This window comes from Myotis davidii, unplaced genomic scaffold (genome assembly GCF_000327345.1).
Source record: "Myotis davidii unplaced genomic scaffold, ASM32734v1 scaffold430, whole genome shotgun sequence".
NCBI lineage: Eukaryota > Metazoa > Chordata > Mammalia > Chiroptera > Vespertilionidae > Myotis > Myotis davidii.
In genome coordinates, this window is record NW_006285247.1 from 1,060,322 (window position 1) to 1,074,527 (window position 14,206).

At 47.0% G+C, this 14,206-nt stretch overlaps 1 protein-coding gene across 2 annotated transcripts in view; it reads left to right on the forward strand.

Annotated features, from left to right (window-relative positions):
• The window catches only part of ME3 (malic enzyme 3, NADP(+)-dependent, mitochondrial), a 181,708-nt gene that overhangs the window by 105,396 nt on the left and 62,106 nt on the right, over window positions 1-14,206 (forward strand). For both annotated transcript variants that reach the window (XM_006755871.2, XM_006755872.2), the window contains exon 4: window positions 8,856-8,931. In XM_006755871.2, the coding sequence (XP_006755934.1) occupies window positions 8,856-8,931 (76 nt within the window). The remainder of the gene's footprint in view (window positions 1-8,855; window positions 8,932-14,206) is intronic.

Here is a 14,206-nt window from a genome sequence, read left to right on the forward strand (position 1 = left end):
TGATGCTTCAAGTCTACTTGGGGGAGACCGTCCCACGGCAGCAAGAGGGCGGGAAAGTAGGAAGGGAGGGCCCCAAAGCCCTGGAATAAGCATTTCCTACCCAGCTTGTACTCCTGCTCTGCCATTCTCCATCCTGGGCCTGCTTGTTCTGTGGTTCTCCCCATCTTCCAATAATGTCTCCTTTATGCCCAACTGTGCTGTATTTTTTCCTGCTCTGCCTAGATCAGAAAACCATGCTGGATCAGAGGTAAAGTCTTGGTCATTGTTTCCCATGCCCAGCACAGCGCCTGGCACAAAGCAGAGTGCAAGAAGCCTGTGCAGGCTGCAGGGCAGTTGTTCACCTCAAACATGAGAAATCTAGGACGCCCAGCCCACTCAGAGGTCCACCCATAGTCACATGGGCAGACGTCACTGTCCACACCATTACACCTCACTCCAAAGCCTGGAGAATTCAGCACTTGTTATGTGGGAGGGTCAGAAGGAAAGGGGCCTCCAAGGAGGCATGGAGGGGCACATCCCCCTTCTTCTGTAACATCGCACCTCAGAGGGAGACAGAGTGGAAACAGGATGGGCTGTCCGAGGTCCAGGAAATTAACTGTAGTTATTCAGTGGGTTCAAGTAATCAAAGGTTCCTCAAGACAGAAAGCGATACCAAAGAAGGGTTGTGAGCCACCTGCCACTCACATGTCCCCCACTTCAGTCACACTCCCCCGAGGACTTTTCACAGAACCAGGGAAGAAGCTGATTTTTAAGTTCCTCCGAGGCCTGGACAGTTACCTGTCTTCGGCCTGGCTCTGCCTCACCAGGTGCCAGCTGTGGAGGCCCTGGACTTCTCACACCTACTCTCTCCTGCTGTGCTATCTCATCGGGGCTTTAAAAATAGCCTCTTGTGGGTTTTCAGAGGACAGGTTCCCTTTCTGCCAAAAATGTGTGGAATGGTGGTTTCGCGGCCACAATGAGTCTTTGTTTCAGAGTTGAAAGTGCACGCTGCTCCCTCTGCGCCCAGCCCCGGTGGCTTGCCTAATGTCACTGACCCCGTTTTAATTAAGTCCTCCTTTTGGTTGGACTTGGTGCCAAGAAGCCTAAATGAATGTTGTCTGTTTGAGAGAGGGGTGTTTTTTTGCAGGTCTATTTTAGGAAACGTCTAAGGGTCACTCCTCTGCAGGCCGAGATAAGGGTTAAGAGTCTTTTTCTCAAGAAATAACATTCTCCTAAGTGAACATTATCTCTGTTTGTCTTTCTCCCCCATGTAACTGAAGTCTAAAATTCAAGAGGATTTTTCTGGCTCCTGATGGAAACCGGAGATAGCAACGTAATTTATGGGCCTTTGTTAGATGGAGGGAACGTCACCTGCGCTTGCCCTTATGAAATTCCAACAGGCAGAGATTTCAGAAATGGACAGAGAAGGAATTGTGATCGCCACTGCCCATAGCTACTGCGCAACCATCGGATAGCTGGTATATTAGCTTCCTAGGGCTGCTGAAACAAAATATCCCAAAGCGGGTGAAATCTGTAGCGGAGAATCCCTCCTTCCCTCTTCTAGAATCCGTTTGCCGGCAGTCCTTGGCATTCCTTGGCTTGTAGATGCATTGCTCCAGCCTCTGTCTCCATCGTCACATGGCATCTTCTCCCTGGGTGTTTCCATCTTCCCCTCTTCTTATAAGGACACCAATCATATTGGATTAGGGCCCTTCCCAATGACCTCATCTTGACTCCATTATGTCTGCAAAGACCCTATTTCCAAATAGTCACAGGCACGTGGCTTTAGGATTTTAATATACCTTTTTGGGGGAACACAATTCAACCCATCACAGTTGGCTTGGAATTTTTCTCCCACCCAGAAAATATATGGATACCCTATCACTGCCTAGCATAAGTCACCAATATGAGCTACCACTTAGGGAGCACTTACCTCATGCCAAGCACTACTCCATGTACCTGATACATATTATTTCATTCCATCCTCCCAGAAGCACCTTGAGGTAGGTATTAGTATATGCCCAGTTTATAACAGAAAAGCAAGGCCCAGATCTGTCTGATTTCAGCACCCATGTTCTGAACCACTCGGCATACCCAACACATACAGGGAGTGCCTGTTGTGTGCTTGGCCTTATGCTAGGCCCTGGGGTCACTGCAGTGAATAAGACAGCTGTCCTGCCCTCAGAGATCAAGTCTAGTGGGAGGAGATATGCATTAAAGACACAGTTTCCTAAGTGCCAATTATTAACTTGCCATACCGTAGCTCCGTTTCCACTCAGAGGTTCCTTTCCTCTGCTGCCATTGCCCAAAATCTGTTTTAGGAGTAATGACTGCTGAGACAAAAAGTAGTGAGAATACCCTCAAAGGCGGGTCCTCTCCTCTACTTTCCTTTTTCAAATATGTTTTTATTGATTTTTTTTTTGAGAGAGAGAGAGAGAGAGAGAGAGAGAGAGAGAAACATTGATGAGAGAGAAGCATCAATCGTCTGCCTCCCACATGCCCCCTACAGGGGAATAAGCCTGCATGTGCCCTGCCTGGGAATCGAACTGGCAACCTCTCGGTACATGGGACAATGCTCAACCACTGAGCAACACCAGCCAGGGCCCTCCCCTCTGCTTTAACTAGAGCTTCAACATTTTGTTTTATATATATGGCATCTCAGGAAGATTTTGTTGAACAGAGTGATGAGGTTATGCTGAGAAACAACCCTAAAATCTCAATGCTTAGAACAAAGGTTATTCTGTGCTTCCGCATCCTGTCCTTTGGGGGGTCAGCGGGGGCGGGCTGTTCTCTGTGTCTTCCTCACTCTGGATCCCGGCTAAAGAAGTCGCCTTATCTGGAACTGTACAGGTTACTGTGGCAAGGGAGAAAGAAAAGACGGTGAATCACATGGTGGCCCTTAAATGCTTCCACCCGAAGTGTCACATCAACCTGTTCCAGGAGGAACAGCCCATAAAAAACATGACTTTCTGGCCAAGCGAGTTAAGTACGTGAAAGAATAGGGTAGGTGCTCAGTGTGGTTGCTATGAAGCATGAATCTGTGCCTTCTCTCTCCTGCACTCACCCCAGAGCCCCGTGCAGGAGGAGCCGCCCCACAATCTGACCACTCCTTCTCTGCTGTGGTCCATGGGCCCCAGTGACTGCATCAGCTCAGAAAGACCTGTGTTCTGTTTCTCGAAACTAAAGTAGGAAAGTCCAGACTTGAGAAAGCCATAAATCAGGTGAGAGATTTATGTTCCAAAAAAAAATTTCTCTGTAGGTTCTCTTTGAACAGCAACCTCCCAGGTATACATACAATATAACTTTAGGTCTGGACATTTAATTTACTCATAACTTTTCAGGAATATGCTGTGTGTTGTTGAAAACAGAGCGTGTATTCATTTAAGCTCTGGATTCCACGGAGTGGCAGCTTACCGTGTTCATTATATATACCCTTTTTCTTCCATCAAGTTCTAAAATTGTTTCCCTGAAGTAAACAGGAAAAATTTAGGGGAAGTCATCCGTAGCTAAAATTATTTTTGCCTTTTTCCTGTTCCACTTAATAGCTATTAAGAGCAAGAGACTTATCCCACGAGTGCCCCTATCCCAGATGCCCATCTTCACAGCACCAGGAGCAGTGACAGTGAGGGACGCTCTGTTCTAACCACTCAGAGGAGTCATTAGCCCTGACGGATGCTCAGGTTACTTTAGCTCACTGCAGGATGCTCAGCGTTCTGGGTTCTGGGGGGGCAACCTGGAATTCACTCCAAAGCTGGAAGTGTTTCTCCGACTCAGTGGATCCAAGCCCAGGGCTTCCTGGAGCTTCCCACCTTCCTGCCTCCCTGGGCCCCAGAGAGGATAGCATCATACCAGCTGTCTGAGGCTTTGCCTCACAGGGCATCATTCATGCTGGGGGGTTGGCACCTTCTCAAGGAGAGAAGATTGAAACAGACCCAGCTGTGGACTACAGAGAGCTCCTTGACACCTAAAATACTCCCCCATGCATCCAGAAAGGACCGCCAGGAAACCAGACGGAGGGGCAGCCTCTCAGAGAGCCTCACTGTAACACCTCCTCTCCGACGTACGGCTTGGGGCCAGGTCACGCGAATGTTAAGATTCCCACATCTACTGAGCTTTACAGGGTACAGAGTTTTCATGACTCTGCCCTGACTGATCCTCGGAGTTGCTCCATAGTGGAGAAGGAGCCATTGCTCCCATTCCACTGACGAGAAACCAAGGCATGGAGAGGTGAAGTGTCTTACCCCAAATCACATACCTAAAGAGGCCACGTTTCTGGGATCCAAGAGACCTGTTTTTGAATCTCACCTCTACCTTCACATCTCCATCACTTAATCTCATCTATAGAATGATATGATGCCACCTGATAATGAGGGAATGCACACAAAGGGTCCCCAAAACAGACACTCAAAACTGCCTACTGGGTAGGTGGATGGATTGGTGGATCCATGGATGGATAGGTGATTGAATGGGTGAGTGGGTGAATGACTAAATGAACAAAAAAGTAATTTAGGTAATGAATGAATATTGCCCTTTTGTGACTTACTTTCCCTCTCAGGCTGCCCTTGGTCTTACCGCATTGAATATTAGCTCTTTCAGGGAACATGGAGAACTTTTTAATCCCAACTGTGCATCACCAAAGTTGCCGCCACTCAGTGACCCACATAATGAAAGATTTTCTACCAAACTTTATGACTGCCTTCCTGTTTCACAGAAAGCACATATAACTGTCAACAATGGCTCCTGACAAACATGCACATAGACCTGCTATGATTCTAGTTAAAATAAGAATTAATAATTAGCTACTAACATACTGAGCACTTATCATGAGCCAGGTACCTCACTGGGCATTTTGCCAGCATTCTGCCCAGTGGTAAGACTCCAGAACCTGCACCCTTAACCACTACACCAACTCAGCAACACTGAAAGCTGCCAATCACCGAGTGCCAATAGACACCATAATCAACTCCTTACATATGCATCATCTTAGTTAATTCTTATAACAAAGGTGCCATGTTCTTCATTTTACAAATGAGGACCCGAAACTTTCGGAAGGGGAATAGCTGGTCCATAGCCACACAGCTAGTGAGAAGCAGGGGCAGGCTTTGAGCCCAGGTCTGTGGTTGCAAAGCACAGACATTTCACCCCACGTCTGTGCTACCTTCCATCTGCCTTTCCTCTAAAGCTTCACATGAGTCCCTTATAGCCTCATCGCTTTCAGTGCTTTGTGTTGGAAACCAGTGGACAATCCCATTCCAGCATCAGGAATTCCCATAGGTCAGGAAGTCCCAGGGTGAGACTAAGCAGGTGTAGGTAGGAGCACCGCCCTGAGCACCTAGAGTTCTTCCTGAAGCCACTAAGAAGGGGTGCAGAAGAATGTCAGCATGTCTCACTGGACCAGAACCTCATGGAAGCAGAGATAAGAGCCCCCAAAACAGTGTCCCCTGAGTGAAAAGTGGCTAACCCTGAAAACAGGTTGCCTCGGGCATTTAAGAGATTGTCTTTCCTGATAGTATCTTCTTTCTGAGCTGGTCTAGATGCAGTTCTGCCAGGAAATGGGCAGCTGGGCAAGAGAATCCTGCTGGAACCTGTAACCCATGTGTTTATCACCATAATCCCTCACTCTGCACATTTTACTTCCTCCCCAACACGCATCAAAGATGCATCTGTTAGGTACATTTCACTCCCTCTAGCTTGTTTGTTGGGCACTAGATCCCCAGAGAGAACAGGCAGTGTGGGTCAGTGGAGAGAGCACTGGACTCAGGACCTTGGGTCAGGCAGATTCTGCTGCTTATGAGCTGTGTGACCTCGGACAGATCACTTCACCTCTCTGGACTTCAATGTCCTCATTTATGAAATGAGGTCTTTGGACTAGATATCTCAACATCCCCACCCAGGGCAATCCTTTTGGGATCATTTGTAGCTGCAATTTAGACAATAGATGGAAAAGCACTTTGAGAAGTGATTAAAATTTTAAATACATTTCAAAAGATGTTATTTTTGCAGCATAATCACTGCAAAGCATAAAATTATGAATGCAAAAAAGAGGAAAAGGGTCTTTTGAAATTTAGTAGCTCAAATTAAATATAAAATAATATTTATCTTAAGCATCCCTCCTCCCTCTCCTTATCTTTGACAAAGAGGGCCTATTTTAATGTACCAGATAATTTCTGTAATCACATTTTTCCTGTGTTTAGAATTAACCTCAGCGGAACTTTGCTTCTAAATAGTGCCTGGATCTTACCCTTTAACCTGTGAGCTTTTTGCTAAGTGCCACTAAGCCTCTGTCTGGTCAGGGGAATGTTGAGGACCAGAGCTGTATAGGTGAGGGACATTTCCAGAACAGGGCAGTGTTACCGGTAAGGGCTTCAGGAGGCTGGGAATGTGTCATTGGGATTAATTAGTGTGGGTAAATGACTTCCCCAAGGTCACTCGGGTCATCAGTGAGCCTGGGACTGGGCACCTCTTCCTCCAGTTCAAAAGAGTTGGCTTCCTTGTTAGCATTGTTGTTCCATGTGACTAGCTCAGGAGGACCTGGGGAAATTGCTTGTGGGTATTAGTGCTGCAGCTGTGGGAAATAGAAACTGGAGAAGCAGGCCCCCATCAAGAGCTCCACAGGCTGTGCCTCAGAGCAGCATCTGGTGTGGAGGTAGAGAAGGTGGTTCTTTAAAAGGCTTATTAGGCTCCATTGGCCAACTACCCTTCTGCTGCCACCAAGGCAAGTACCCTTATCTAAACTTCAAGAAGCTCACATGCCTGCTTTTCTCATCCAGGGCAGTCCTTGAAGTTCATGATTACTGACACAGTGTGATTTTCCCAATTCAAACTGCCTGACGATGATCCCTAGAAACAAGTTCCAAGAAACCAATGCAATGCTTAGCTTTTGTCTTGGTTGATACAACTGAACGCCCCACAGTCGTTCCCAAATGGCCTGGCAAATGCCTGGAGCTTGCTCGCAAACAGTATGAGTAAGTTAATTCAGACACCCACATTGCCCCCATCAGTGTGAGGGAGAGAGGCCCACAACCCCCAAGGCTAAAGCTCTGAGGTTTTCCTCCTCCCTGGCCTGTCCCACCTGCCTTCATATGCTCATTTCTAAGCCATGACCGCAGCCCAGCCCAGCACCACCCAACCCAACACCATGATCCCTTGGGCATGATACCATACAGCACACGTTAAAGTGCCTTCCCTCCAACTTTATCCAACGCTTTCTGCCCTCATCCCTCAACCCTCACCCTCAACCATTAGTATCATAGTTCACTTATTCACTTCTCCACTCACTCGAAAATTAGGTATTGAGCATCTATTATTGACTAATCCTGGGTACTCAGTGGTGAACAACAGCAGCATGCAGACCTTGCCGCATGAAGTTTACAGTATAATAAGGGGTGGGGGGGCTAGATATTGACCTAAGGGCCAGACAAATAAATGTAGTCAGTTTGTGTGTGTGTTGGGGCGGGGGAGTATTTTAAGAATATGTAACAGGGAGCTTTAGCTTAAGTCATCAGAAGAATGAGTATGAATTAACCAAAGAGTGAGGAAAGGCAGGGTGTGCCAGGCAGAGGGAACAGTATGTGGAGTGGCCCTGGGGTAAGAAAACCGTGGCACATGGAAGAATGGGAAGCAGGCCAGGACGGCTGATGATTGAGAATGAAGTAAGGATGAAGTGAAGAAGTTGACAAAGGCCATACCACACAGCGCCTTATAGGTAGGCCAAGTTCAGGACTTTGGTATTTATTCCAAGAATAATGAAAAGACATGAAGGATATGTAGCGCAAGGGATAGCACAGTGAGACTGATTTTAAGAGCATCACTCTTTCTACTGTATAGAAAACAGACTGGAGACAGACAAGAGGGGATGTCACAAGTTACTATGGCACTTTTAGCAAGAGATCTAGGACTAGGAAGGTGTTCTAGATGAAAGAAGTAGAATTGAAGGACTGAGCAGTGGGCTGTATAAAAGAGAGAGGGGTTTGGAATTGTTACACTAGATGTATGCAGGTAATATTCACTGAGAAAGGAAATAGGCTCAGGTTGTCTTGGGTCTTTGTTTTGTCTTGTCTTTGAGTCATTATGGTAGAAGATTAGATCATGAATTTGGTTTCAGACGTGTTAAGTTTGAAGTGCCCGCAAGAAGGCACAAACTACTTGCCATCCTCTGCACCACTCCGCCTCCCCACCTCTAATCCCAGGACAGAAGACTCGGGTCCACGTACATGATCTAAACATTAAAAGTTCTAAGTCAAGCTAATAAACTGTTAAGTAAAATATGTCCCAGCCTCCTGCCTTTATAAATATTCCTTCATGATGGTCTGAAAGACCAAGTTTAAGTTTAGAATTCTCAGACTCTAGTGGTGCCGAGAAAACAGGCTCACAGCTGCCAGCCCACGCCTTTTCCCATCCCCAGTGCCATCTCCCACTGCAATGGACCTCACGCACATGTGTCTGGACACCCCAACACACATGTGCAAGGTCATAGCCCCAAGCCTAGGGGTCCACCCACTGAAGTCTGTACTCAGAAGAAGGGACCCAGAGAAGAGCTCCACACAGTCCCTGAAAGCAGCACTGGGGACATTTGGGCAGAGAATTCTGGGGTGTTGTAGTCCTGTCCAGAGAAAGGATGGGGGTACAGGCTCTGGTGAGCACAGCTCCGATGGGCACATCTGTCAGCCCAATGGACTTCTTGCCCTGCAGAGGGGAGAAACTGGAAGAGAACTGGAGCAGAGCTCCCTAAACTATTGGGGCTTTGGGCAGGGCGCCCTCTTGCCCACTCCTATAGGCAAAATTAAGTGATAATGATCCACAGTACTTGCAGTCTTTGCTATGTTCCCAGTCTGACTGCCTGGCTTCTCTGTGTGTCCGTGTTGTGTTTCTCCTAGTGGGCTGTTTATCACCATTCATGACAAGGGCCACCTTGCAACAATGCTGAACTCTTGGCCAGAAGACAATATTAAGGTATGATTCTGCTTTCTTTGCTGTTACTCTAGTGTTGGGTGAATCCTTTCAGCCTGGACCAGAGTCCTTCCCCGCTACAAAACTAGCCATTGCAACACTGAAGGCAAGACACTGCACGCCTTTCCCAGGCCCAGTCCACAGACCTGGCACAGCTCAGCAGAAATGCACACAGAGCAGAGGCTTGCATTGACCAGGCGCCCATGTGAAACGGCCCTTTATTATTGTTTTAGTGTTTTATTAATATGTTATAATTATTAATATTAGTAGTAGCAGTAGTCGGAAGATGTGCTCAGCATGTATGGAATACCTAGTGAATACACAGTGCCAACTGGAAAACCAGACATAGACCCTCTTCTCAAGTTGCTGACTTTTCATGAGGAACATAAAACAGATACAAAAACACTAACAAGGTGGATTTGATTAGAAGCAAACAAGCAAACAGAAAGAGCTGGTGGTGGTCAAAGAGGCAGAGATTACTTTTAGCTTGACGGGAATCTAGGAAGACTTCATGGGAGAAGCGACATTAGAGCGGGGTCTTGAATTGAGGAATAGCATTTGCACAGTCATTGGAGAGTAGGATGCAGGGTGAGGATATTTTGCAACAAAAGGAAAAACCTTATGATGAACAAAACTTCACACCTGGTTGCAGACAGCAGTGGGCCGGGGAAAGGATATAGATGCAGAGTAACAACATAACCTGCCTCTTCTTCCTGGAATATCAATTTTACTTTTAAAAATGTATATAATAAACAGGATATAATATAGAATGCAAAAATTGTGTTAATTTAAAAATATGAAACTTGCAGCTTTGTAGCCTCCTGTTGAGGGGCTCTGCATCTAAGGTCATTGTCACTTTTACAAAAAAAAAGGGTAAAGCAAAAATGCAAAACATCTGCTGGCTGCTTGGTGAGGGCATTTCTGGCACAGGAGCTGGAGTGGGGCTGGAGCTGACTGAACGAGCCCAGTGTGAGCACCTCTCAGGGCCAATGCTGGCACCATCCTGCCTCCATTGGGAAGCTGGGACACTCCAGTGCTCCCTCGCCAGCACCTCCCTCCCTCCGTCCCTGCCAGTCCCTGAGCCACCCCACCTCTCTCCACCAGGCCCCACATACTAGTACAGCTCCCTCTCCCTACCTCTCTTTGGGTCCCACCCTCTTTGGCCCTCTTGGGGGACTGGTGGCATGAATACCAGAGCAAGTAGAGCAGGACCTTAAACTTCAGTCCCACCCCCATGAAGAGCTCATTTCATCCCCACCGTCTGGCTGTGATCTCAACCTATGCCCCTCCTTCCTGCTTATCTGCTTAGATTCCAGTTACACGCAGGCCTTGGCCCTGCAGGTTTTGGTCCCAGTCCCAGAAGAAGCAAGTTTCCAGGGTGTGCCCAAGGTGAATCTATAATAAAGTCTTGAGGACATTGAGGGAAGACAGCTCACTCGATGGAAAGGTAACTCCAGCCTGCCCTACAGAGACATGCTGCTGAGGTCCTGCAAATAATCTTTCCGCCTTCCTGGATAGCCCACCATGGCGAAGCCTTGGGCATAGCAGGCACTCAGCAGGTGCTTGCTGAGTTGAATGAACTCAGTTGAATGAACACAGTGCCACGCACGGTGCCAGGAGAGGCACAGTCTCTACTAACACACACAGTGCCTTTGTGCCAGTTACAAGGAATTGGAAAGAATGACAAAAAGACACCTCCCCTCAACCAGTAAGAAAACGGCGCTCCTTCCTTCAGGTTGGAACGGGGGCTCAGGTTCCAGTTGTTCCTCCTGTCAGGGCACAAGTTCCAGACCTGCACCCAGGGCCCTGCTGTGAGGATGAAGAATGAGAAAAACACAGACTCTGGCCCCAAGTTCGTTCACTCCAGTTCAGAAGTCAAGACATAAACTCAAAGCAGAACCTCTGCCGCTAAATATTTGTTGGCTTCAACAGACATATTTCGAGAACCTTGTAAGTTCTGAGTGCTAACTACTAGAGGGATGGAGACAGCAACTGTTGTGATTTTTAGACAAAGAGAAACTGGGGCTCTGGAGTCACTTTGGAAGAGGTGGGACTCGAACAGGTCTCAAATAAAGAGAGACACCCAGAGCCTCTAAGGAAAGTGTAAGTTACATGAGCATATCTGGGCCAGTGCAATTTATTCACTTGCAGTCAACAACCATTTAGTAAATTTCTACTCCATAAGAGTTCCCAGGGGGATCGGGGATGAAGATGTACAGGCCCAGCCTCAAGGAGCCAATCTAGGTAGAGAGAACCGGAAACAATTACAGTGAACTGTGTCTATGCTACCTAAGAGAGGAACCTGGGGACAAGGAGCAGGTGGCGTGGCTGACTGACCACTGGCCCTGTGGTGCCCGAGTAGATGAGTGAACGCCTGGGGGCCCCTCCTCCCCTCCATCCTCTATTCCCATCTCACTTTGGAGGAATCTCCAGGTCAGTCCCAGTAACTAGGTGGAAGACTCAGCTCTGCCCTTGCAATCAGACCCGGGTTCTCATCTACCTTCCATCTACCTGCTGTGGGTGAGAGAACCTCTCTGGTCTTTGCTTCTGTGTTGGGAGGATTAACTACAATAAAGTCTGTATGAGACTGAAGGGCATGTGAGCGGATGGTGTCATCGCTGGAGGAGGAGGTGGCTTTGGCCCACACAGCAGTGCAGGGAAGAGACCAGAGGCTTAAGCACAGCCATGGAGGGGGCCCTTACCTGGGAATCACAGGCTACAGACAGGCAGCCGTCCAAATTTGTCCCCAGACAAGTTTGACTTGGCCCTCAGTGGTTTTTTAAAATTTTGACCTTGTAGGCCACATTCTAAAACCAGGAGACTTCATTTCAAAAACAAAACACTTGTATTTTTTGCTTCTCTGAATAAGCCAGGAACTCTGAATATTGGGCCTACAGTTTGGCATGTAAACAAGTTAATTAAGGCTGATTGGGCTGCTCCTAGCTTATCCCAATCCCTGCCCTGCCCTTTCCACGAGCCAATTACTGGTGGATCCTTCCTCTTCACCCAGGGCTGCTCTTTCAAAGGTTCAGACTGTTCTGAGCTGCCGTCTTTCTTGTTAATTGGTGTGTTTTCTCCAGTTGCCTCAAAAAGAGGAAATGAAGGTTTCTCTTACTTAGTAGGGAATCTCTGCTCATCACCCCTTTCATGGTACTTTGGATCTGACGCCAACTCCGCCTTCGTTATTTCATTTCATTCCCACAGTCACTGTGGAGTAAGGAGTGCTTCTGAAAACCCCTGATGGGGTCCTAAAGCAGGGCAGGGTCCTAAAGTCTGCTCAGATGAGCAAGCTGAGGTTCAGTGGTTTGCCTGCAGTCCCAGGGCCCTGCTGCTCAACAAAGGTTTTCAAGGCACAGGTATCCCTGGACCCTGGTGTTACTGGCTACTTGGCTGGAGGAAGGGGTGATTCAGAGGAGCTTCTGAACTGGCTCGGAAGATAAAAGATGATTTTCAGTGGTTTCCCAGCTGGAAAGCAGAGCTGCGGGCTGAGATGTAAGAGAAGTAGGCTGCGAGGGAAGTGAGGCCATAGCCCAGGGCAGGGGACATGAAGCTCTGTAGGCCTCTCTTGTTCAAGGAGGAGGAGGAGGCATGCTTGACCGCCCAGAGCTGCCCAGCATAAATCACAAAGGGGGGTGAGAACTGATCTGCTGACTATTTCCCATAGCAGCCATTGCCCGAGCTGGAGGAAGGCTGAGCTGAGAAGAGCCCTCCTTCCCAACAGCTTTCCCAAGGCCCCACATCTCTCCCTCCTCCTGGTCCCAGCAGCTTCCGGAAGGAGGTGCTGGATAGTGGAGCCAAGGGAGCATCCTTTCCACTGGGCACCAGCCTCTGAGACATTTAAACTTGGACCAGATACAAGTACCAAGTGCCTGCCTATCCTGTATGGGCCGACCATGTGCTAAACCCCACTCTACTCACTATCAGAAGTTGCATTTTCTGGGAAACAGTTTGAGATGGAAATTAGCATATTGCAGTATTTCTCAACCTTCCTAATGCCGCGACCTTTTAATACAGTTCCTCATGTTGTGGTGACCCCCAACCATAAAATTATTTTCGTTGCTACTTCATAACTGTAATTTTGCTACTGTTATGAATCATAATGTAAATATCTGATATGCAGGATGTCTTTTCATTGTTACAAATGGAACATAATTAAAGCATAGTGATTAATCACAAAAACAATATGTAATTATATATGTGTTTTCCGATGGTCTTAGGCAACCCCTGTGAAAGGGTCGTTCGACCCCCGAAGGGGAAGGACCCACAGGTTGAGACCCTCTGGCATATTGGGAGCATATTAGGGAGTACTTACATGATCGACACCTCTAGAAAGGCAGGAGGCAGGGTAGAGCAGAAAGGGAAGGTGCGCTGAGTGAGGTGTTGAAGAAGACTCATTTAAGCCCACGAGGAGGCTCTGAAGCTTGATGGCCCTTCAAAGTCATCCTGAGTTGGGGCAAGAGAGCCAGCCTTCATCTCTTGCATTCATCAGTCATTAGTTGCTGCTCTTGGAAGGAGGTATGACTTTGGTCAAGGTGGCTCTCTTCAGGAAAATCCCAAAGTGGGCTGACAGCTAAGGGTACAGTAGGGAGAATAACCCATTTATTTCTGAAAGGGGCTGTCTATAACACATCACCATACCCATCCCATATGGCATTCTGCTCAAGGCTGTACATAGATTAACTCACTGACTTCTTCTAATAACACTCTCAGAGGTAAGGATTATTATCATCCTCATTTTATAACAGGTGTACCGGTTAATAATGCGTATTTTTTTCAATAGATGGACTTACACATATGTTGACATATATGCAATTTGATATGTATGCCATTTTGTTGTATTGACAACAAGCTTCAAAACTTCATATGTGAAATTTTCTGAAGGTGTTAACATCATAGATATTTTTATGCTTAAAAATGTCGAATCTCGTGACCAAAAAAAAGGAGCATTTGCAGAAGTTTTAATTCATTACTTTATTTTGAAGAAAAGTGCTGCTGAAAGTTATCATATACTGCGGGAAACTTATGGTGAACATGTTCCTTCTCAAGATACTTGTGAAGGCTGATTTAAAAGCTTTAAAAGCGATGATTTCCATGTGAAAGACAAAGAACGTCCAGGTCAACTGGAAAAGTTTGAAGATCAACAATTACAAGCATTATTGGATGAAAATGTGTGTCAAGCTCAAAAAAAACTTGCAGAAAGATTAAACGTTGCTCAGCAAACAATTTCTGATTGTTTACAAGCAATGGGAAAGATTTTAAAGGAAGGAATGTGGGTGCC